Here is a 21,079-nt window from a genome sequence, read left to right on the forward strand (position 1 = left end):
CTAGTGTCCTACTGAGCTTTTGAAGTGATAGTGGTAGCTGGATTTTAGTTTTAATCTGTTCTCTATATAAGCAGTTCTGGTGCCAAAATGTTATTCTTGAAATGATAACTGGTCTTTGAATGGCAGCTACTCTCTTTTGAGAAGTTGGGAAAGTGGGAGATGTTAATGTTTATAGTCTGGTGGAAAAAAGGCTGCAGCTGAGATCTGCATCTCTCTTGTGCCCTTGGAAAAGGGAAGAGAGTGTACCTGTAGCTGGAGACCCTGTGCATGTTTGGTGTCTTGCGCGAAGCACCCTGGAAGCCTAAGACACAGCTGAGACAACAGAGATCTAAGATGAGGAATAACACGAACTAGAAGGAGAGCAATTTATAAGTTGAACCTTTATAGACAGATGTGTCAGTGTATGTTTTTCTTGAAGTTTGCACTGCTGTACTGACATTGGTAGCTAGTCACAGGAAAGTAGGTCACATTTTGCTACTTAGACACCAGAAAATTAGTTTTGGCTGGATTGTATAGACGTGTTCCCCAAAACCAGTGTGCCATGATGACAGGCTGAAGAGTGGAAAAGGCTAAATGTGTGTGACAGGAGGTAAGAGCCATCTTCTACGCTTGCTTTGTATGTCTGTGTTACTCTTGCAGACAGCTTACTTCAAGGCAAAAGGCTCAGTCTCCCATGTATAAACTTTAATTACTGTTTCTTATATGAAAAGCACAATGTGTGCCCTGAATTAGGATGATTTTTTTATTAAGGTGAACAATTAAAGGTTGTACTTACAGAAGATCCCTGTGATAGAGAAACCAATAATATATCTTATTCTCCTGGTCTCGAAGTCCCCCATTTGTAGCAGGCTATTGACAGTTGAAAGGTATAGGTTTTAATCATTAAGATCATAGCTATCATGGCGCTGTCTGCTTTAGAACTTAGAAAACGTCAGCTCATTCTGCTTACAGAGATCATATCTTGTTGTTTCAGAACTTCTGAAACAAGAAAATGTCTGTGCCTCTTACTGTTCTCTCATCTCTTAGATTTATGACTTACATATTCTAAAATGAAGGCATTTTATCTCAGTATTACTACAGAGTTGCACAGAATACAGAAGTCTTGCAATCTGTTGCCTGTTAGGTGTGCTGTGAAGTCATAGTTGATGCAGCATGCATGAGAAATGTTCAGACAGTCTGAAGTGCTTGGCTCGCTAACCTGACTTCCTTTGCCACATAAACCAGTCCTGCTTCCTTCCAGAGACAGTCATGTGGAACCCAGCTCCTAACAGTGCCTTGGACTGTGTGTAATAACTTGTTCACCTGTTACATAATGCAGGAAGGATGAAAAACTTAATGGAAGGTGAACACCCTTCCCTGTAACCTATTAACAACAGTCTTCAGATATTGGCTCTATGCCAGTTTCCAGGTTAAATTGCTTAGACACCTATAGGAGGATTCGGGCTTTATTTTCTCTGTGTTGTTTTGTTGTTGTTTTTTCTTATATAGATATAGGCTGGTATATCCATTCCATCTGTGTCTGAACAGTCTGCTGGGTCTGTACCTTTGGATATTCTTGGAATAGCACTGAATCTCCTTGTGCAAGATAGTTGGTGGGACTTTGTTCTCTTAGTTAAACACGTGGTTGGTGTTTGCAGGGAATGGGCCATAGTCATAAGCACTTGAAGGCTATTCCACCAGTGTAAGAATTGGTGGTTTCACTTTCTAGAGCATAAAGTAGCTGAGAAGGAGTGGGGGGTTAGAAGGACATTTCTAGGCCAAGCTGTTCCAGTGCTTTGTTATCCTTCATGAACCTTTGGGCTTATTCTTTAGAGAGTGCTGTAAGTGGAAGTTCTCAGCAAAGGGATTACGCTAAATGGTTCTGCTTTGACTTAACATAGAAGAGAGTTCACATCAGTCAGTGTAAAACAGAACAGTGTTACATTCAGAATTAGACATTAGCCATGCACAGTGAGATTGAAAACAAAAACAGGTGTCTGTGGTGTTCATATGAGATAAAACGTCATTGAACTGCTGCAAAATAGAGTCAGCTTTACCTTGCCATGAATTAGACAAGTCACCACTTAGTGTGGTCACTGTGATTGTGCTGCCTGCAGATTTACACAGTCAATATTATGTATCACTGAATGCTTATGTCATGATTACAGGCAGCAGAGTTGTTTATCCCTGCCCTAACTTCCTGTGCCATGGTGGATGGAGCTGTACAAAAGTAGGGCATGTGATGACCCCAGTTTAGACAGCATATCCTGAACACATACAAATACTCCTTGTGGTGCCTCTTCCTTCTCAAAGCATTGAAGTTAGAGAGGAAAGATAGCTATATCATCTCCCCAAAAGGAAAAAAAAACCAAAACCTCAGCCAGACACCAGGAGATCCTGCAACACTGAAAACCAGCAAGAGTAATAGATGCTGAAGCAAAACAAGGCAGTTAGAAATCCCCTCTCTGTGCTGTGCAGAGGGGCCCACCACTATCACAGCTCATCTCTCAGGTTCCATTACGCACTGCAGTGACTCTCCAGATCTAAATTGTCTTCAGGTTGCAGCAGGGCTGTCACAGCCTGTTACCCTGATGGCCATTAGCTAACTCCTGGAATACCTTGCTCTCTCCAGCTGCAGTTGATGTGCTCTTGGCTGGGTGTGGTGACTTGTTTACATTGGCCACTTTGTAACACTTAAATCCTTCTGAAGAACTTATTTTTTGGCTATCTAGGCTCCTGTTGTCTCTGTGGTTAGCTGAATTCACACAGTTCATCTATCTCATATCATTACAGTCCTTAGTTTTACCGTTTCAGACCATCAGCATGATAGGACGTCCCAGGACAGGCCTGGTTCTCCAAGTACTGCTTTCACTCCCCACACTCCGTCTAAGCTTACATTTCATTTTTTAATGAGTGAATTCTATGATTCTAAATACATGAAAAGTGATTTGCTGGACATGAAGCCTATAGGGGATAGAACAAGATTTCCTAGGGAAAAAAACAATGCCCCTACAAGTAGCCAGGATGCCGATATAAGCTGATCTAAGCCTTGCACCTGCTTTTGCTCCTCCACCTGTGCTACTGCAGCAGAGGCTGCAGCCCTCCCAGCCAGCAGCGTTCAGCAGCCCCCGCGTGGCTCACAGCCCCGCTTCTTGCCGAGGGCTCGTGCAAGTGGAGAGGTGGTGGATTAAGGGCGTTTCTAACACCTGTGACACCGCTGCCCCGAGTCGTCGCCTTCCCCACGTGCAGGGTGATACCGCTGCGCTTCTACCAACGAGAGCTCGTTGAAGGTGCCGCTTGTATCGGGCTGCGCTTTCTATCTCGCCTCTTCTTGCGTTTGAAGTGTTCACGGTGAGGGCTACCGCGGGGCACGGCCTCGAGCAGAACGCAGAGGGAAGAGGCGCTGACGCCGGGGAGACATCGCAGCGTGCTTTAGTTCTTGTGGCTATTGAGCAAACTTGGAGCTCTCCCCTCGGGAGAAGGGCGGGCGGCCGTGGCGGTGCGGAGCGAGGAGCGCTGCGCGGGAAGCCCGGCCCCGCCGCAGCCCCGGGGCTCTCCGCTCCCTTTTCCGCCACCCCCGGCGCGGTTCCCGCCTCTCGGCCGGCCCGGATCTCGGCCCCTTCCCGGCCGCCACCGAAGCGGCCCGGCGGCTCCCGCCCGCCGCAGCGCCGGCCCCGAGCGCGGGTGATGCGCCGCACTGCGCATGAGCGCGAGGCGGCGGAAGGGCCCGTGAGGAGCCGGAGCCGCCGCCGCCGGAGGAAGACGTTGACCGCCGCCGCCGCCCTCAGCGTCCGTCCGAACGGCGAGGGAAGCAGGCCCGCGCAGCCCTCACCATGGTGAGCGTCCTCCTCGGCCGCCTCTCGGCTCGGGGCCGGCGGACCGCGGCCGCGCCTCAGGGGTAGGGGCCGCCGGGGCCTAGTCGTGGCGGGCCGGGTGCCCGGGAGCCGCGCCGGGCCGGGCCGCCCCATGAGGGGCCGCGGGGTGCTCGGGGCCGCGGAGGGGAGGCGGGAGGCCGATACCGGGCGGGGCAGCGCCGGGGCCGGGGGGAGGCCCGCCGGGTCCGTCAGGCCTCGGCTCGGCCCGGGGCGGCTCGCCCGCGCTTTTCGTGCCGGGTCCGGCGCCTTTGTGCGGGCGGAGGGCTGCGGGAGCGCGGGGCGGCGGCTCGGCCTGGGGTGGAAGCGGGGAGCGGAGCGGGCCGGCGGGGACGGGCCGAGCGGGGCTCTGCTGGGAGCGGGGCGGCTCGGGGCGCTGAGCGCCGTCAGCACGGGGGGAGCGCGGGTGTGCTGAGCCCAACCGAAGCCGGGGCGCGTTGGAGAGTTTCGGGGTGACTGCTTTGTGCTCCTGGCAGCGTCCTGCTCGTGTAAGCGCCGTGAGGGAGCACCGACCTATCTCGCGTTTTGTCCGCATTGTTTTTATCTTGATAGCTTAGGGTTTGCTGCAGGCTCACACACGGGCTGACTTTGTCCCTTCCACTCTGGAGGTGTTTGGAACAGAAATTGCTGTTTTTGTTTGCTTACAGTAGAGATGGTGATGTTCCCTATCCTAAGTAAGGAGATCAGGGTGTCCGTATTGTTTATCACATGCAGAGCAATGCACCCGAGAGGAGATGTTATGGCCATGCTTTAAGGCCATCTCTGCATACGGAGGTTGTACAGCTTTAGCTGCATCTGTACAGCTGGAGGACTGCAACTTTTCTGTAGGAGCTGCGTTGTCGTAGGGAAGGAAGGGGAGAAGCTCTGGGCACACACTGGTTGGTACAGGGGAATCTGATGCCGCAGTATTTTCCTGACAAGCGGTATTAAAAGCATATTAGAAAAAAAAATAAATGAAAAGGACACCTCTAGCTATTGGAGTTCTCTTAGCATAAAAACTTGGTTGGCCAGGATTTGCATAGACCTCTCGTAAACTTGTCACTGTGTTATCAGTAGAACTTCTAATTGGAAGCTCTATGTAGATTTTTTTACGAGGACTTGGAACTGAAGTTTGGTTCAAGTTCAGTCTGCAGAGGTGTCCTGTGGGAATTCTGCAGTTCCTGGGCTGTGTCAGGTAACACTTATCTGGTGATGTTACACTGCTTGTAATGAAGACTTTTTTTCCCCTAAAAACCTCCTAGAGCTGACTGCAAACCCAGTGTAGGCATGCAGAATGTATGCACAGGATTCCAGCTGCGTATTCATTTATTTTTGGTTGGCTGTGTGGTTAGAAATGGAACAATGCTGTTGTACGTGGCAACGTTACAGAAACGCGATGGCAATATAATAACAGGGCTGTTCTGCTGAAGAACATATTTTCGTGAGAAATAGTGAGAAATGCTGTCTGCTTAGTCTTGGAAGCACCTGGTTGAAGAAGCAGCAGGTACTCCTCCCATCAGATATACTCTGTCTGTATGGTGTTGTTCCACAGTGTGTAGCTGAACAGCATGTAGTTGTGGCCTCAAGCACAGCTGTAGGGCATTGCAAATGGTTGTTCTCCATGCTGTGACTCCAGCCAGGTGAAAGGGTGACCTGCACACTGCAGTGGGGCTAAATGGCAGGCAGCAGCTTTTGTAAGTTGCAAATGTAGGTACAGATTGATTCTAGCACCCATGTGTAGGGCTCTGTACCTACGCTTGGTAGTTGTGGGAAAAGCAGGGAGACTTCTTTGCAGAGATCTGAAACCTTTCCCAAAAGGGCAAGGTGTAACATCCCAGTTTACCACTGCCATGCGCTGCTGCTCCAGCTGGTCTGTCCAGTGGCTGGGGCTGGTATCTGGGGCCGGGCTGCTCATCCAACACTGCCCCCTCTGCAGCACAGCTCCCTGTGGCTTCTGCTCACCTGGCAGCACTGCCCTCAGGTGCTCCTGGCTCTGAGCCTTTCTGATGTGCTGCAGCCACTGCTTTCAGGGCAGAAGTTTCATGGCATCATGGTGTCTTTGTCCACTAGATGGAAGAGAGCCCTCATGGCAGCCTGGTAGTTAAGTTCAGAAGTTGTGTTCAGCTGTGTGGCAATCAGGTGTGCTGCCCCAGCTGTGTTCTTTGAGCAATCTGCCTCCATTTGGTTTGAACTGGGCACCACCTGTGGCAGCGGTCTGCTTTTATTACTGCTTCAGCTCATGGGTCACAGAGACAAGCAGTGAGCTGCAAATCAGGACAGAGCTGCTAGCAGCAAGTGGATCCGTTGTGCTCTCCTCCATTGTCCTTGAGGAGAGCTGCTACCATTGCTATTCTGAATGTTTGAGTGGGTTTAGAGCTGTGTCTGATACACAAGGTAAGCACATCAGTGTATCTCTATCCAGAGGCAGACACTAACCTTAAGTCTGTTTACAGTATCTTTTATATTGTCCACTTTGTGCTCTCTGAAAAGTAGTTCTGTGCTGATGAATACATAATTTGTTAAGTACTTATTTTTTATTACGACCTTCAGGTGACAGGAAGTCAAAGCTCTCGTAATACCAAACATCTGACGTTGTCTCCTGTAATGTCGTTGTACTTCATCACGTTGTTATGCAGTGTCTGACTCGGTGAGCTGTTCTGCTGGGCTCTTTGTTCTGGTGTGTATTCATGTCAATAGCAGTTTGTTGGTATGAAACGTTGCCTCTTGGTTCTCCTATAGTAAAAGTCAGTGGATTCTTGGCACTGTGTAGGACTGAGCAGTCGGAGCAGCAGACAAGATGGTGCATGATCTCGTTTCCTCTCCCAGCTCACTGGAGAACCCTTTGAACTCAGGTGTAGATTCACTTCTAATGAGAGCCTCAAAAATATTGCAGGGGAACACGGACCGCTCTGAGAGCAAGGTGTGCAATTCATTATGTAGCTCTTGATGTTTTACTCGTGCTTTGCGGTGCCAGTGCAAATAGAAGGTATGAAAGCAACTTCTAGGGGCTGAATAGAGCTTCTAACCTGGTCAGGGGGTAAGAAGGCTGAACAGCTGGCAGCTGTATTTTGTGCCTTTTGTTTCTTCAGAAATGCATTGGAAAAGCCCTGATTTTGGGTGTTTCCTTTACCTTTCAGGTTATCTGAGGGTAACAGAGCACTGGAACAGGCTGCCCAGAGGGCTTGTGTGGTCTTCTCTGGAGGCATTCAAAACCTGCCTGGACGTGTTCCTGTGTGACCTCATCCAGGTGTTCGTGCTTTGGCAGGGCGATTGGATGAGGGGATCTTCTGAGGTCCCTTCACATCATTCTGTGATCATGAATTACCTTAAAGCACTGCTATAAGTGCTGTGTACTTCTGGATAGCTCTGTGTTGCTCTTCCGTTAAATGCTTTGTGCCCACATGCAAGTCCTACAATTATTTTATCCACTGAAAGAACTTTAGAGGGTGTAAAGTGCAGCTTTATTGTGCTGCTTGTGATTTTTCCCCTTGGGTTTGATATGCCGTCAGGCCTTGTATGTGTTGGTTGCTTTTGTTCCACTGCAGGCAAATGGATTCCACATCAGTGTGAAATAGCAGCTTAAGAATCCCTACTGGCCTCCTTTCCATGGCCTTTCTGTGGGAGGATGCTGCTATAGAAAGTGAAATGTAGTGCATGGCCACGTTTGTTCGTGTTAAACAAAGTGTGGTTATTTGCTTTAATCGTTTATGTTGTTAACTTGGATTTAATGTGTTTTTGTAGTATACACATGTCATTGCAGCTGGTGGATTAAAGTGTAATTCAGTGCGTTCATAGACTTCTGGCAGAAATAAGTTGTAATTAACCTTTGTTTCCTTATCAGACAAGCTGAAATACTCACGGTTTTGCCTTGTAATCTTTAGCCATGGATTTGCAGGCAGTAAACAGGTTATTTGCAGGCATCCCAGGCGTCCCTTCAATGGATTTAGTGCAGTGTGGAGTGATTCTATGATTCAGACACAGGAGGGAGGAGTATTCCCTTGGCCATTAGTGTCATTAGTGCACGGAGACAGGACAGAAGTGACAGCCCTGGGCTGCAAGGCCCTTCTGTGCACTAACATGTTCTCTGTGCGGACTGGCGTTGGTCAGTGCTTGAGCCAACATCGCGGGGGTCCTCTGAAAGTGCTTGGGTGCTTTCCACAGCCCAGTGCAGCGCTCTGTACAGGGTTGAAATGCAGTTAGGGCAGAAGCCTGGGCTTGGTGGAGATTGATGCTATTTTAGACAAGGCTTTTACCTGTCACATGCATGAGAACCTAACAGGCTTTTCTTCGAGTCCGGGCTGAAACAAAAGCGCAGATGTCACATCACTCACATTCCTGCAGCTCGGGAGAAGTAGTGAGGGGCACTGAGGGGCATGCACTGCCAGCAGCGGCTGGGGGCGGGGGGCACAAGGCAGGCCTTGTTGCTTGTGGGGACTGAATGCCTTTCTGGGGTGTGGGGCAGGGACACCTCAGCTGGTTGCATGCTGCTTGTCAGGCAGCCACGTAAAGCCTTTGAGCAAAGTCCAAGAATAGCGATTTACGGGAATCCCAGGGCTCTGCAGGCTGAGTGCTGTGGGCTGGTGTTTCCCAGGGGCCCTCATGTGGTGCTGTCATCCAGGAGACGTCGGTGAGCGCTGTGCAGGGCTGCGCTCCGGCTGAGGTGTCTGCAAACAGAGTGGTGGAGATGAGGAAGGAAACCAAGTAGTCAGGGCTAGCATTTGTTTTTGCCTGGAATGGGCAAACAGAGTGCTCTGGGTGGAGGGAGCTTGTGTGATAGTGACATCCTCCTTGTCCAAGGCAGCGTGGTACCACAAAGGTGTTCGCAGGCTGGCTAACCTGAATCCTTCCTCTACCCTTACCCTAAGGGTAAGACTTAATAGGAAATGTATTGCATTTGTTTTCTGTTGGCTTTTGCTTGCCTGTTTTAGTGAGAAACGTATCTGTTAAACGAAAATGTCTTCCCTTTCAACGAGCATTAAAGTTGAGATATCCTGAATGCATTGCATTGCGTTAGAGTATGAACAGCTGCTGTGTGAGGTATTTGTTGCCTGATGACTGCCAGACTGAGGGTTATAGGTGCTTGTGGCTTCTGTCCTGCACACTTAATGCAGTCATACTGTCAGAGCTCGGCTTCTGGAAATAGCCCTGAGAGGTGCAGGCAGCCGGAGACACGTTCCAACCCCAAGTGTGGGGTTTTGGTGATGGAAGAAGAGCTGTAGTGGGATAATAACAACTCAGCAGAAATTCCATCTCCTGCTGTCCTGCAGAAGGCTTCCAAGAGCTGTCCGGTCATTGGGATGTGAGCATCTCTCCCGTGTTGGTGAGCTGCTGGGGGAGCACTCAGCACATGGCAGGGGCTTGGGGGCTTCACCAAAAACCAACACCTGTTTGACCCGTAAAAATAGTTACTCCAGAAAAAGAGCGTGTCTGCAAAGTGTGATTTATTGCATCTTAAAACATGAGGAGATGCTGTGTGCTGTTGTGTTGTTGGCTGCTTGGCTCATGCCGTGTTCTTTTTAGAACAGCTCTGTGGTGTTACTGTCACTTAGGGAACCCTGGGCGCAGGAAGACTTTGTGTATAAATAGGCTTCAGTTTGTATTGCAAAACAGATTCGATCCAATCAGTTGTGCTCTCCCTTCTCTTGTTGGCCTTCGCGACGCGGTGTCCGTGCTGAGCTCTGGCAGAGCCGCTCCGACCTCTCTGCTGTGGTTTATCCCTGCAGGAGCGGGGCAGAACAAAGCCTCTTTCTTCACGTGGTACAGAATAGTCTGTAAATACGTCTGCATATCTAAAGGGAAAAAAGAAAAGGAAGAAAGCCAGTGGTTAAAGGCATTGGCTTTCTCAAAGGAAAAGAAGCCCATAGTGCAGGGCTGCAGCAGTCTGGCTGCGTGGAGCTCATGTGGGGAAGCTGCTAATTGGTACAGCAGTGACCCTGAGATGGTTTTGTCTTCATTTGAGATTGCATTCAGTGGTTCATTTTCGTCTGTCTGAATTTATAGTACATTTTTAAGTACTGCAACTAAGGATCCATTTATCGTGCCCAGAAGTCTTCACAGTCTTCACATGGGGCTTCATCAGCAGTGTTGTGTCACTCATGCAGCTTGAGCTGCAGACTGGGAGGTGCTGTGGGGTCAGTGCTGTGCCTGAGGATCTGAGCTTCAGCCACAGGCTGTGCCCAAAGGTCCGTGTGGGAAAAAGAAGCAGGGCGTTGCAGTGTCACAAGGAGTGCAGTCCGATGGTGAGTTGCTGTGTGCAGAGCATGTGCAGGAGTTGGAGCTTCAGCCAAGCACTGTAGGCACAGGGGTGCTTTGGTTTGGGGATGGATTTCTTGTGGTTTTTCTTCTTTCCTTTTTTTTTAAGGAGAACCTATTAATCTTTTTAGCATATTGTGTGGGCATTTATTTATTAGAAGAGGTGTATTTGGAAATGGTTTTACTCTAAAGCTGATGCCTTAACTACTCTAATGAATGGCAGTGCTCCTGTTCACTGTCATCAGGCAGAAACCATTTGATTCTGAGTTTCTCATCTATGCTCTCAAGCTGGAGTTCCTTTCTTCTAATGGTGATGTGATTGGGCACTGATTGCTCTTTGAGCTCCAGCTCTCTCTTCTCTTGAAGCATTCCTGCTGTGGCTGAGGAGATTTCATAGCTTTTGGGGTGTTATTTTTCCCTCTTTTTTTTACCTTTGCCCATGAGAGGGAGTCTTGCACTGGGAAATTACAATAATGAAAGGAAGATACAAATCTGCATAGGACATAAGGTGACCTGTGTGTGTGTGCAGTGTAGGACGTGCAGTCCTGAGAAGTCAAACTTTGTTCATTAGGGGTCTTTCTGCTTTGAATGCATTGCCTGAACTTCAGGGCTGAAATTGGGTTTAGTGCAAGAGCTTGCAAGGTTGCTTTCTTGCCATCAGCCCTTGGCTTTGTGTAACTCCCCTCTCGGAAATCCTCTGTGTATTTATATAAACTGGTTTAAACAGAAATGTATCCCTGCTTACAGCTGGGTGGGAGTTTGCTGTGCCCTGGTGTGCAGAAGAACACCCATGTTTAACTTCTTTCATTTCTTTGCCAGTGTGGTTTCTGTAATGCTTTAACTCAGTTGTGTTCCAGTGTAAATGACCTAGAAGGTAAGTTTGAATATATGCTGTTAGAAATATGCTTTGGAGCACTGTGCTATTGTACACACAGCAGTGGGAACGCAGCCCTTCTACAGCACATCCTTCAGTGTGACTGTACTGGGATGCTTAGCAAACTGGTCACATATGAAATGGAATCTCTGTCTAAGTCAGTCAGCCTCACTGCTGGACAAAATTCTGATGGGTAGTGAATTGATGGTGGTGGTGTTTTCTTCTTCTGTTAAAACATTTCTAGTTTCTGTATTGTCTCTTTTTGCTAGAACAAGTTGAAATCATCGCAGAAGGACAAAGTGCGTCAGTTCATGGTCTTCACACAGTCCAGTGAAAAGACAGCAGTGAGTTGTCTGTCCCAGAATGACTGGAAGCTGGATGTTGCAACAGACAACTTCTTCCAAAATCCTGAACTTTATATACGAGAGAGTGTTAAAGGATCACTGGACAGAAAGAAGTTAGAACAACTATATAACAGATACAAAGGTGAGTACCTCATTTCCTCACTGTGTATTATTAATCATGGTAAGCTGGAAGGGAAGTAAGTGTAGGTTCCTGCTCTGCAAAGATGATGTGAAGTTGCTTTATGTACCCTAAATGTATATCCATGTGTACAAGGATAGCATCTGGAACTGGAACTGTGTGTTCAGTGAGTACCTGCAGTGGTTAATGTGGATTTATTTCTTCTGGAGGACACATGCTGCTCGGAACTCACTCCTGGCAATGAGGAAGGCTGCATACCAGTGACCACTGACAGATTCTACCTTAACTTTTACTCAGCTTTTGACTTTTATCAATGTAACAAACAGAGCAGAAAATAGTTTTTTTTTATGTTATACAGGCAGTGTTCAGCTGATAGTATCTCACCAAAAATAGTAAGGTGAATTCAAAACAGTGGAACACTTAGGAGGTGTATAACAGACTGCTGCTACGTTTTTGTCAGTTTTTGTGTGTGTGCATAATCCAAATAACATTTACCTCAAGTCTTTGTCAGCTTGCATGAGTAGATTTTTTGTTAGTGCACTTGAAACGTGAGCATCTCACTTCCAGACCGGATGTTGAGTCCTTCATGGACAGAGGAGTGTGCGTGGCTGACCTGCAGTTGGTAACAGGGCAGTGTGACTCCCCTCTTGGAGCTTACCATGGCCAATCTCACGCATGCTGGTGATGCCAGAGGATGCATAACGCTGATGTCAGTTTGGTACCCTATGGGGAGGTTTGGTAATTGTTTCAGAACAGCTTATGAAGGGACACTGCAGAATTGGTTGTGGTAGTTCCCAAAGACACCAATGATTGAGGCACTGGTGGGGAAGGACTGCTGTTCTCTCTCTGGGATGAGTCAGTGTCATATGCATTAGACAGAAACCAAATGTATGTGGTGCTTTTGTCTCTCAATGAAATCAAACAAGCTTTGTTGTATGGGAAGCTTTATTGTTGAAACTTCCTCAAATGTCAAGGCTTAAGCAGTGAAAATAAGAAACTAACTTTTTTTTTTTAAAAGTTCACTTGTAAGAGCATATCTTGGCAACCTTGAAAACGTTTGCTTTTCTTAGACCCTTGGTGAGTAAATCAACTATTTCAAATGTCTCTGGTTTTCCTGACACTTATTTCTGTATCCTGAAGATCCTCAAGATGAAAATAAAATTGGTATAGATGGTATACAGCAGTTTTGTGATGATCTAGCTCTCGACCCAGCCAGCATTACTGTACTCATCATTGCATGGAAGTTCCGAGCTGCAACGCAGTGTGAATTTTCAAAGCTGGAATTCATGGATGGAATGACTGAGCTCGGGTGAGTGTGCAGTGTTGGGTACTGAGCGTAACCCAGGGCCAACATTGGAACAGTCCTCTTGTGAAGCATTCAGAATCATGTTGTCCTTTTCAACTCCAGGGGTTTTCAGAGTCTGCAATCACTTGTCTGCCTCTGTAAAAATGCATCTGCTGTCTGTTGCACTGGAGGCTTAGTGGCTAATGAAAGGAAGGGGTTGTTGAGTGCTCCTTGCCTTGACTGCATGAGGTGGCTGCCAGGGTTTTTTACGTAGGTAAAGCAAGGATGTTGGCCCGCAGTGCAGCATACCTGAGTTTTCTGTGCATAATGTGAATGTAATAATGTTTATCACATCTTGTGGATTAGTATGTGCAGTGGGCAGCGTGACAAAGTAACAACAAAGGAGTGAAATAGTTATCTAATCACAGACCAGTTAGAGGCTTGCTGATTTTTGTTTTGATAATTGTATTCCACAGTGATGTTATAAAAGACTCCTAACGTTGTATCTCTTATGTTATAGCAAAATGAATAATACACAAATAAATGTGCTTTTTAAAATGCAGATGTGACAGCATAGAAAAACTAAAGGCTCAGATTCCTAAAATGGAACAAGAGTTAAAAGAGCCGGGAAGATTTAAGGATTTTTATCAGTTTACTTTCAACTTTGCAAAGAATCCAGGACAGAAAGGTTTAGGTACGTATTCCTAATCATACATGTTTGTGCATGGGGGACGGCTGATGAAAGCAGTGCTGTGATTCAGTAAGGCTGAGTGCTAACCACCTTTGGGATGAAATGCAGCTCATTATGTGAAAGATGGATGTCAGCGTCAGATCTTTGAGCTTATAGAGATATCTGCATGATTAATATAGGCTACAGAATTATACGAGAGGGTTTATTCTCTCACGGAGTATGTGAAATACTCAGTAAGCACAAAGGAGTGTGGTCTCACATTAAAGTCATAATTACATTGTTTAGAATTTGCAGTACTAAACAAAGTAATTCAATTTTCACATATAGGGTAAACTTAACCTGTAAAACTGATTTCCATATAAATGCACTTGTACGGAGTCTCTTGCGATGCCAAAATACATGCAAATGTCTTTGCAAAGAAAATTTGCATAGTGCAAGTAGATCTCTGCATCCTGGGCTTGGTGTCTGTGGTGCTGCTGTGCCCTTGGTACGTGGTGCTTCCCTACTGCCTTTGCTCCATTCAGTGAATGAACTGACCAGGCAGCAGAGCTCTTCTGCTGATTGTGCTTTTCATTACATAAGAGATGAAGTAGAAGGATCATCAGAAAGATGATCAGAGGGCTGGAGCACCTCTCCTATGAGGAAAGGTTGAGGGAACTGGGCTTGTTTAGCTCGGAGAAGAGAAGGCTCCAGAGAGACCTCATCGTGGCCTTCCAGTACTTGAAGGGAGTGTATAAACAGGAGGGGGAACGGCTGTTTACGAGGGTGGATAGTAATCGGACAAGGGGGAATGGTCTTAAACTGAGACAGGGGAGGTTTAGGTTGTTTTTCCACACAGAGAGTGGTGCTGCACTGGAACAGGTTGCCCAAGGAGGTTGTGGATGCCCCATCCCTGGAGGCATTCAAGGCCAGGCTGGATGTGGCTCTGGGCAGCCTCGTCTGGTGGTTGGTGACCCTGCATGTAGTAGGGGGGTTGAAATGAGATCATCATTGCAGTCCTTTCCATCCACCCAGGCCATTCTGTGATTCTGTGAATCTGTGATAACTTACGAAAAATAATTTTGGGGGGAAAAAGCCCAACATAGTCCTGAGTAAATGAACAAGCTGTCAATCTGCCTCTTTCAAACTGCAAAAAGAAAGGGACAAAATTATCTTTCCAGCAGTATTGTTAACCAGCCAGAATGCACACTTGTATGTGTACAGTGTACCTGAGGTGTTGGCTATAACCAGTATTAAGTGTTGTACTGTTGAGAAGAGAGAGCCTAGCAGGTTCTTCCTTAGTAGTTAATGTGTTTTTGTCTGTAATGAAAGATGTCCCTGAGCAGCTTGTTTTAGCTGAAAGCTAAATTGTTGGGTTTTGTACTTGAATCTTTTGCTGAAGGGAGACATACCTCGCCTTTATGGGGTGTCATTCTTAGATATAATGTATTCAGTGACTGTTTGGACTTCTGCTTAATTTGTATCTGCTCCTTGAGCCCTATGTCTGAACCCTTTAAGCGTGGGATCACACTCCGTGCAGCTGATGGAAAACACTGCAGATTTTATTCATTACTTTGGTCAGGAAGCATTATAATGTGGTTATGCGTTAACTTTTAATGCATAAACTTTTAATATCAAAGATGCTAACAGTTCAGGAGCTCTCCCAGACACCTGTTTACCCTCCAGCCATGCAGAGTTCAGTCTCTGTTTTGCTTGCTATTGCTTTTAGCTCTGAGGTCCGCCTCCCTGTTTGTGTGTTTGTTTGTGAAGTAGTTGAGGAGTTGGGAAAGAAGGGGTTGGTTTTTGTTTTGCTTTTGGATTGTGCTGTGGCTTATTTCTTTGTCCTGAGGTGCAGCTGCTCATGTGCCTCTTCTTTCCTCTTCCACAAGAGGAGTGTTTATGTCAGAAGAGATAAGATGTGCTGCAAAAAGGTATAAGAGCTTCTGTGACAGGCGGGGACTCTTAGGCAGCATTTTGTAGTTATTTTAATAGCTTGATGATGGATACTGAATTCGGTTAAGATCAGTGCGTTGTTACACACTGCAGAGATCCTCATTAATTCCTGGTAGTGGAAATCATGCTAGGTAGCATTCCAGAGCTCTCGTGCTTCTTATTTATGCAACTAATGCGTTACTGTATGTGTGTAACAAACAGTAAAGTGTCAGTTTGGCCCTCTGCAAATCCCAGCGAGGCTCCCCCGGCCACACCATGTGCAGCAGTGTGTTATCTCAGTGCTGTGCTCTCACGGTGCTCTGACAGCACCCACTGCTGACAGCAGCGTGCAGTTGCCCGACAGGCAGCACGTTGGTGCTGTTTCTGAATGCTTATTGGCTTTCTCAGTCACTCTGAGAAACAGATTCAGAACCAGTGAGAACTTCAGAGGACACTGAAACACACAAAGTGAGACTCTGATACTCAAATAAACAATTTTTCAAAGAGAAACCCAACTGCAGAAATGAGCACTCAGTAAGGCCGTGTTACAGAGCCAGCACCACTAACAGCGATGCTCTGAAAATGAAATCATGAAGAGGCAATGGAATATAGATTGTATTTGTATATAAGTAAAACAAAGCCATTCATACTACAAAATACTGCATTTATTTGATGTCTAAGACAGATATTTCACTGAATTATCCCTCAGGTACAGCCGGACAGCAAAAAGCATTTGAAATAGCCTTGTGTTCTGGACGTGTTAAATATGAGTATGGGCAGTTTTCAATCCTGTGTTGGAGTGGCAGTATTGAAATCTGCAACTTATTTCTATAACAGTTTAATTTATGGCTCTCTTGTATAGAAGATCCATGGGTATGTTTGCATTAGATTCATCTCTGTACCTTAATGACTGTGCAGTTCATCTTAGTGTGAGATGCCTGTTGAGGTGCCGTATTGAAATGCATATCTCTAAGAGTAATATATTTTAATATTACAGATTTAGAAATGGCCATTGCCTACTGGAATTTAGTACTTAATGGAAGATTTAAATTTCTAGACTTGTGGAACAAATTTTTGTTGGTAAGTTTAAACCTTTACAAAAACTGGACTGCAGTAACTTCCAAACCTGGAAGATAAATGTGTTTCTGTTGTTGAGTTGATGCAATGGGCTGTTCTGACACAGATCCCAGGTACTGCGCTTCATAGTGCATGCAAGGGAGTTATGTTCTGGGAGAGTAAAAAAGGTTCTGTGTATGGATTTTTAATGTTTGTTTTTTTATGTATAAATTTTCCACCCCTACAAACAGGAGCATCATAAAAGATCAATACCTAAGGATACCTGGAACCTCCTTCTAGACTTTAGTACAATGATAGCAGATGATATGTCAAACTATGACGAGGAAGGTAAAAATTTCCATTTTCTTTCATTAACTTCTAACTGTGTTATGTTACACTTATTACTGTGTGTCTGCTTTGGCACAGCAGCAGAATTAGAAGATCAGTGGTGATCTGAAGTCCAGTTAGAGCTACCCTAATGCATGCTGTTATCATCTGCTTACTGCAGCTTTAAAAAAGAAATGCTGATGTTTTCTTAAACTTGGTTTATTTTTTCCTTCCTAGCTTAGATGTTAATTTGTTCTTCTTGAGGAAAGCCCTTCATGTGTCTGTTTTAAAACATGGGTTCTCTGCCAGTGCAGTTTTTGGCATCTTCAACCAAGTAATTGATTGGTGGCCTGTGCGTTTCCTTGTAGATAATGCATTTCTTAGCCTAGAATGCACTCCAAGTTTGATTATTTTGGTTTGCATGAAGATCAGATGTAATAATGTGAAGCTGGCTGCGGTACAGCGGTTACTGAACAGAAGTTATTTCCTGCACCATGTGTTTCTTGTAAACTTTTGTATTGATCTTTCCTCTTTCAATCCATCTGCAGCCAAGAACTGCTAATTACCATCAGTCCTTGGTGGCAGATCAGTCACTGAGTGGAGGAAGCTGAACTTCTTGTACTTCCAGAGCAGAGGGGAGCAAACTTCTACAACTTGAATGATTTTGAACAGTTCTCATTCCCTTTTCATTAAGCAAACTGACTGCTGCCAACCATAAGTCAGTGTGGTTTTGGAAGGCTAAAGGCAGAAAAACATGTTCTAGTTCTTTGGAATCAAAATATGTTCAGGGAAGGGGCTCAAATGGCCACCATTACTTTAACCTTTATGGGACTGTGGTGCACAGGACTGGCGGCAGCTCTTTAGGTATCACTGCCTGTAATATGCTAGATGTTGATATGCATTTTAACTACCTCATGGTAAGGAGTATGGAAACGTAGTGCCATGTAGTGTAATGCCAGTTTTTTAGGGCACTGGCCATCAGAGTGCATTTTGTTGGCTTTGGCTATGGCCACATGTGCTGATTGTAACAGGTGTGCATTTCATTCCTGCAGAACCACACGGTGAGCTGTATGTGCTGACTGCAGCTTACAGCATGGGCTGCCCCACGCAATGCCCAGGGGTTTGTAAGCAGCTACTGCTAACCTGGATTGTCGCGTTGGAGTTACGGTTCCAACAACTGAACAGTTTTAAGCTAGAATTTGTATTTTGGTCAGGAAGATGAAGGCAGTGATCACTCTTGAAGGGCATTTCTATCAGCAGGGTCTGAGGAAGGCAGAAATCTTTAACCAGTATTTACATTTCAAGCAGGGAAGCCAAAGAGTATTTTTTTGCTTGAAACTATTTCAGACCGGAAAGTAAATAAATCCTTCAGATCCAAAGCTTTAGAAGAACGAAAACCTGTGTTAAACTGATTTCTTATGCTTTGGTCCTTCTTTTTTTCTTTTCTTTTAGGGGCATGGCCAGTTCTTATTGATGACTTTGTGGAATTTGCACGCCCTCAAATTGCTGGGACAAAAAGTACGACAGTGTAGCACTAAAGGACCCTTATAGAGTGTACATAGTCTGTACAAATACCTGAAATGGAAAATTGCACAGTCAATTTCTGCTGGCTGGACTGAACTGAAGATCAATCCTCACAATGTGGCTGAGGGTTGAGACAAACCTTTAAAGATACATCATGGACCATATCATAATTCATCCTTCTACTGGTGGTTTGGGCTTTTCTTCTAGTCTGGACCACTCCTGCCCGTTAAAATTCCAACATTGTGGATTTCATCGTGGATGGTTATTATTTTCTGGACTGCCCTAGTTTCAGCTCCCATAAGTCCGAGCAGCTTTATGATTTTGAGGTTTCTGGTTTCACATAAAGCACAATGCTGGTCATCATCAGACAACTGTTGTATGGCATCTGAATTATACAGCTCAACATCAGAGCAGTTTTTAAAAGAATCCTTAAATATACACTTGGGGCTAGTTGCAAAGACAGTCTTGATAGCACTTCCTTTACCAGTGATATATTTAAGTGTACTGGGTCTAATTTTGCTTTTTTTAATTGATTTTTTTTTTTTTTTTTCCCTCTTCTGGAAAACTGCAGGTATCATCTAAGTGAGTGTGAGTGTCCGGTAGTAGCAGTTACAGAAAGAACCAGGAAAGCTTCAGGTTGTTGATACTGGGGTATCTGGGTGCCTGTCTGCACGGCTTGGTTGTACGTCAGCTGCCCCTCAGCACAGTTGAAGTACGACACAACTCCTGTGCACTTACAGCAGCTGTGCTGGGTGTTACAGTCGGCCTTTGGTGAGAGGAGCCGTGTGTGAGGGCAGGTTCTGATATTCTCTATAGGTTGTTATCTAAGGAAATAGATTTTGTTGCAGTTTTGAAATGCTTCTGTCACAGAAAAGCTTTCTCATTGCTCTGGAAATCTAAAACTTGAATATGCTGAATTTGTGTCTTAACGTTTGCTACACAACACAGTATTTCAAATTCAGGCATGGAACTTTTTATGCTTGAGGTGTGAAGAAGCAAATGGCCCTGCTATAATGAGAAGATGGTGCGTTTGATATGAAACCTGGTTTTGAAAGCATTCTGAGAAGTAAGTTAAGTCTTCATAACGCAGAGGTACTGCTATGGATGACACCGACTTTTAATTATTGTGTTGAGCTTTCCATAAAAGGACATTTCACTGTGGTTGCCAAATATAGAAATGAAGTGTAAAGCATTTCCAGACAGACACGGATCAGATATAAACTACACTGGCTTTGTTTCCTTAAGTTATTTTGTTGGTTCATCACTACTCCTCATTGTCGTATTGCATTTAATTAAACCAAGTTCTTTTGTTCAGAACAGGTGTTATCAGGATGCAATCCTTTATTTTTAACGTTACAAGAGCTCATGAGCTGCTGTTGTGCTAAACATGGTCTTCTACTGCTGAGTTGTTACTGGGGAAGAGATGTTCTCTTGAGATCAATTCTGCTCTGTAAAAGCAAGCTGGAAAATAGGAAGCTCCAGGAAAGCAGAGAGCCTGTAGTTACCATTAAGGTTAGAGGTGAGAGTCCATGTGCTAAACAGTCCCACGGTAAGGCCTGAATGACTTCTGAAATAGTAACTGGTACTTGCAGTAAGCAGCTGAACACTTCTCTGTGGATGCTAAAAGTATTTTAGGGAAAAAAAAAAAAAACAAACCCAAAAAACCCTATTAAATGGCTATAAATGTTTGTTTCTATTCTGTGAGGTTTGACCACAAGGCCAGCTCCCCTCATAGCAGTGCCCTTTGAAAACCCATCTGTGCATTTGTTTCAGTAATATGGTTCCACAGAAACATTGCAACTTTCTCCAGCTACTGGAATTGGCTATGCCAAGAAATGTGTGTTTTGCTGCTTTCAGTATTTCCTTTTTAAGTTTTGTGTAAATATAAATGGGGACTTGAGATCAGGGGTGGGGGTGTGTGTGCAAAAAGCTCTACAAGGTATCTATGCGTGCTGTTTTCTGTCTTGAGGGTTCTGGTACAGTTTCAGGTTGGTTTGTTTGTATGCTGTGTCTGGGATGAGAACAGACTGTTTTTTTGTCCCAGGACAGACTTGGCCCTCGAAAGAAGTGTGAGGTGGGGCAGTGGCATAATGCTGTGGTGTTTTAAAGAATATTCCTTTTGAATGCAAGATCTTTTCAACAAAATAGTGTTGTCATCAGTTTGGTACTACGTGCTTATAATTACTGTGTAATTATAAAGAAATACTTAAAACGCTGACTAATTATGTTGCAGAAAAAGGTTATTTGTGCTATGATGGCATCTTAAGAGTTCTTCAAAAAGCACTGATTTAACAGGGTGTGGTTCTAAGGACAAAATGCCTGGTGAGAGAATATTTTGTACTGAAAAGTGCTCAGATACGGCCATGTGGGGTTTTTTTTTCCTTTGTTTTGTTTTTTTAAGAGTGCAGACAGTTGCTTCCTTGGATTGCTTTAATTCGTAAGTGCTCATGTCCTCAATCTGATAATCTCCCCTTAATGGATCAGTTTAATTTTGCCAAATGTGAAGAAGAAAAGGTAAACGTCACCTTTATAATCTGTTTTTATACATTCAATATGTACAAAATTAGAAGTGCCCTGATATAAAACACTTAATGTCAAGATTATATTTAGTAAAAAACCATCATTTACATATCTCTGTAAGTTCAAATGTAACTCCTTACAATCCCTCGCATTACCAACAGAGGCAATAAAGCTCCAATGAAATTGCCATGACCACGTCTTCTCATGCATTGTTTCAGTGTATTTTTTTGTAAGACATTTCTAGACTGTTTTTTAACTACAAACAAACAGGTGTGGAACATTTGTCCCTTGCATAAAACACACACTCGATGGCGGGTGAGTCTTTT

At 45.1% G+C, this 21,079-nt stretch overlaps 1 protein-coding gene across 4 annotated transcripts in view; it reads left to right on the forward strand.

The window, feature by feature from the left end:
- Positions 1-20,945, forward strand: part of DCUN1D1 (defective in cullin neddylation 1 domain containing 1) — a 24,424-nt gene extending 3,479 nt beyond the window's left edge. The window contains exons 1-7 of one of the 4 annotated variants that reach the window (XM_040705576.2): positions 3,691-3,877; positions 11,226-11,442; positions 12,580-12,748; positions 13,288-13,418; positions 16,324-16,406; positions 16,634-16,730; positions 18,162-20,945. In XM_040705576.2, coding sequence (XP_040561510.1) covers positions 11,268-11,442; positions 12,580-12,748; positions 13,288-13,418; positions 16,324-16,406; positions 16,634-16,730; positions 18,162-18,241 — 735 coding nt within the window. In that variant the 5' untranslated portion in view covers positions 3,691-3,877; positions 11,226-11,267 and the 3' untranslated portion in view covers positions 18,242-20,945. 4 annotated transcript variants of the gene reach the window in all.
- Positions 20,946-21,079: the final 134 nt, after the last annotated feature.

Source organism: Gallus gallus, chromosome 9 (assembly GCF_016699485.2).
Source record: "Gallus gallus isolate bGalGal1 chromosome 9, bGalGal1.mat.broiler.GRCg7b, whole genome shotgun sequence".
In the NCBI taxonomy this organism is placed as follows: Eukaryota; Metazoa; Chordata; class Aves; order Galliformes; family Phasianidae; genus Gallus; species Gallus gallus.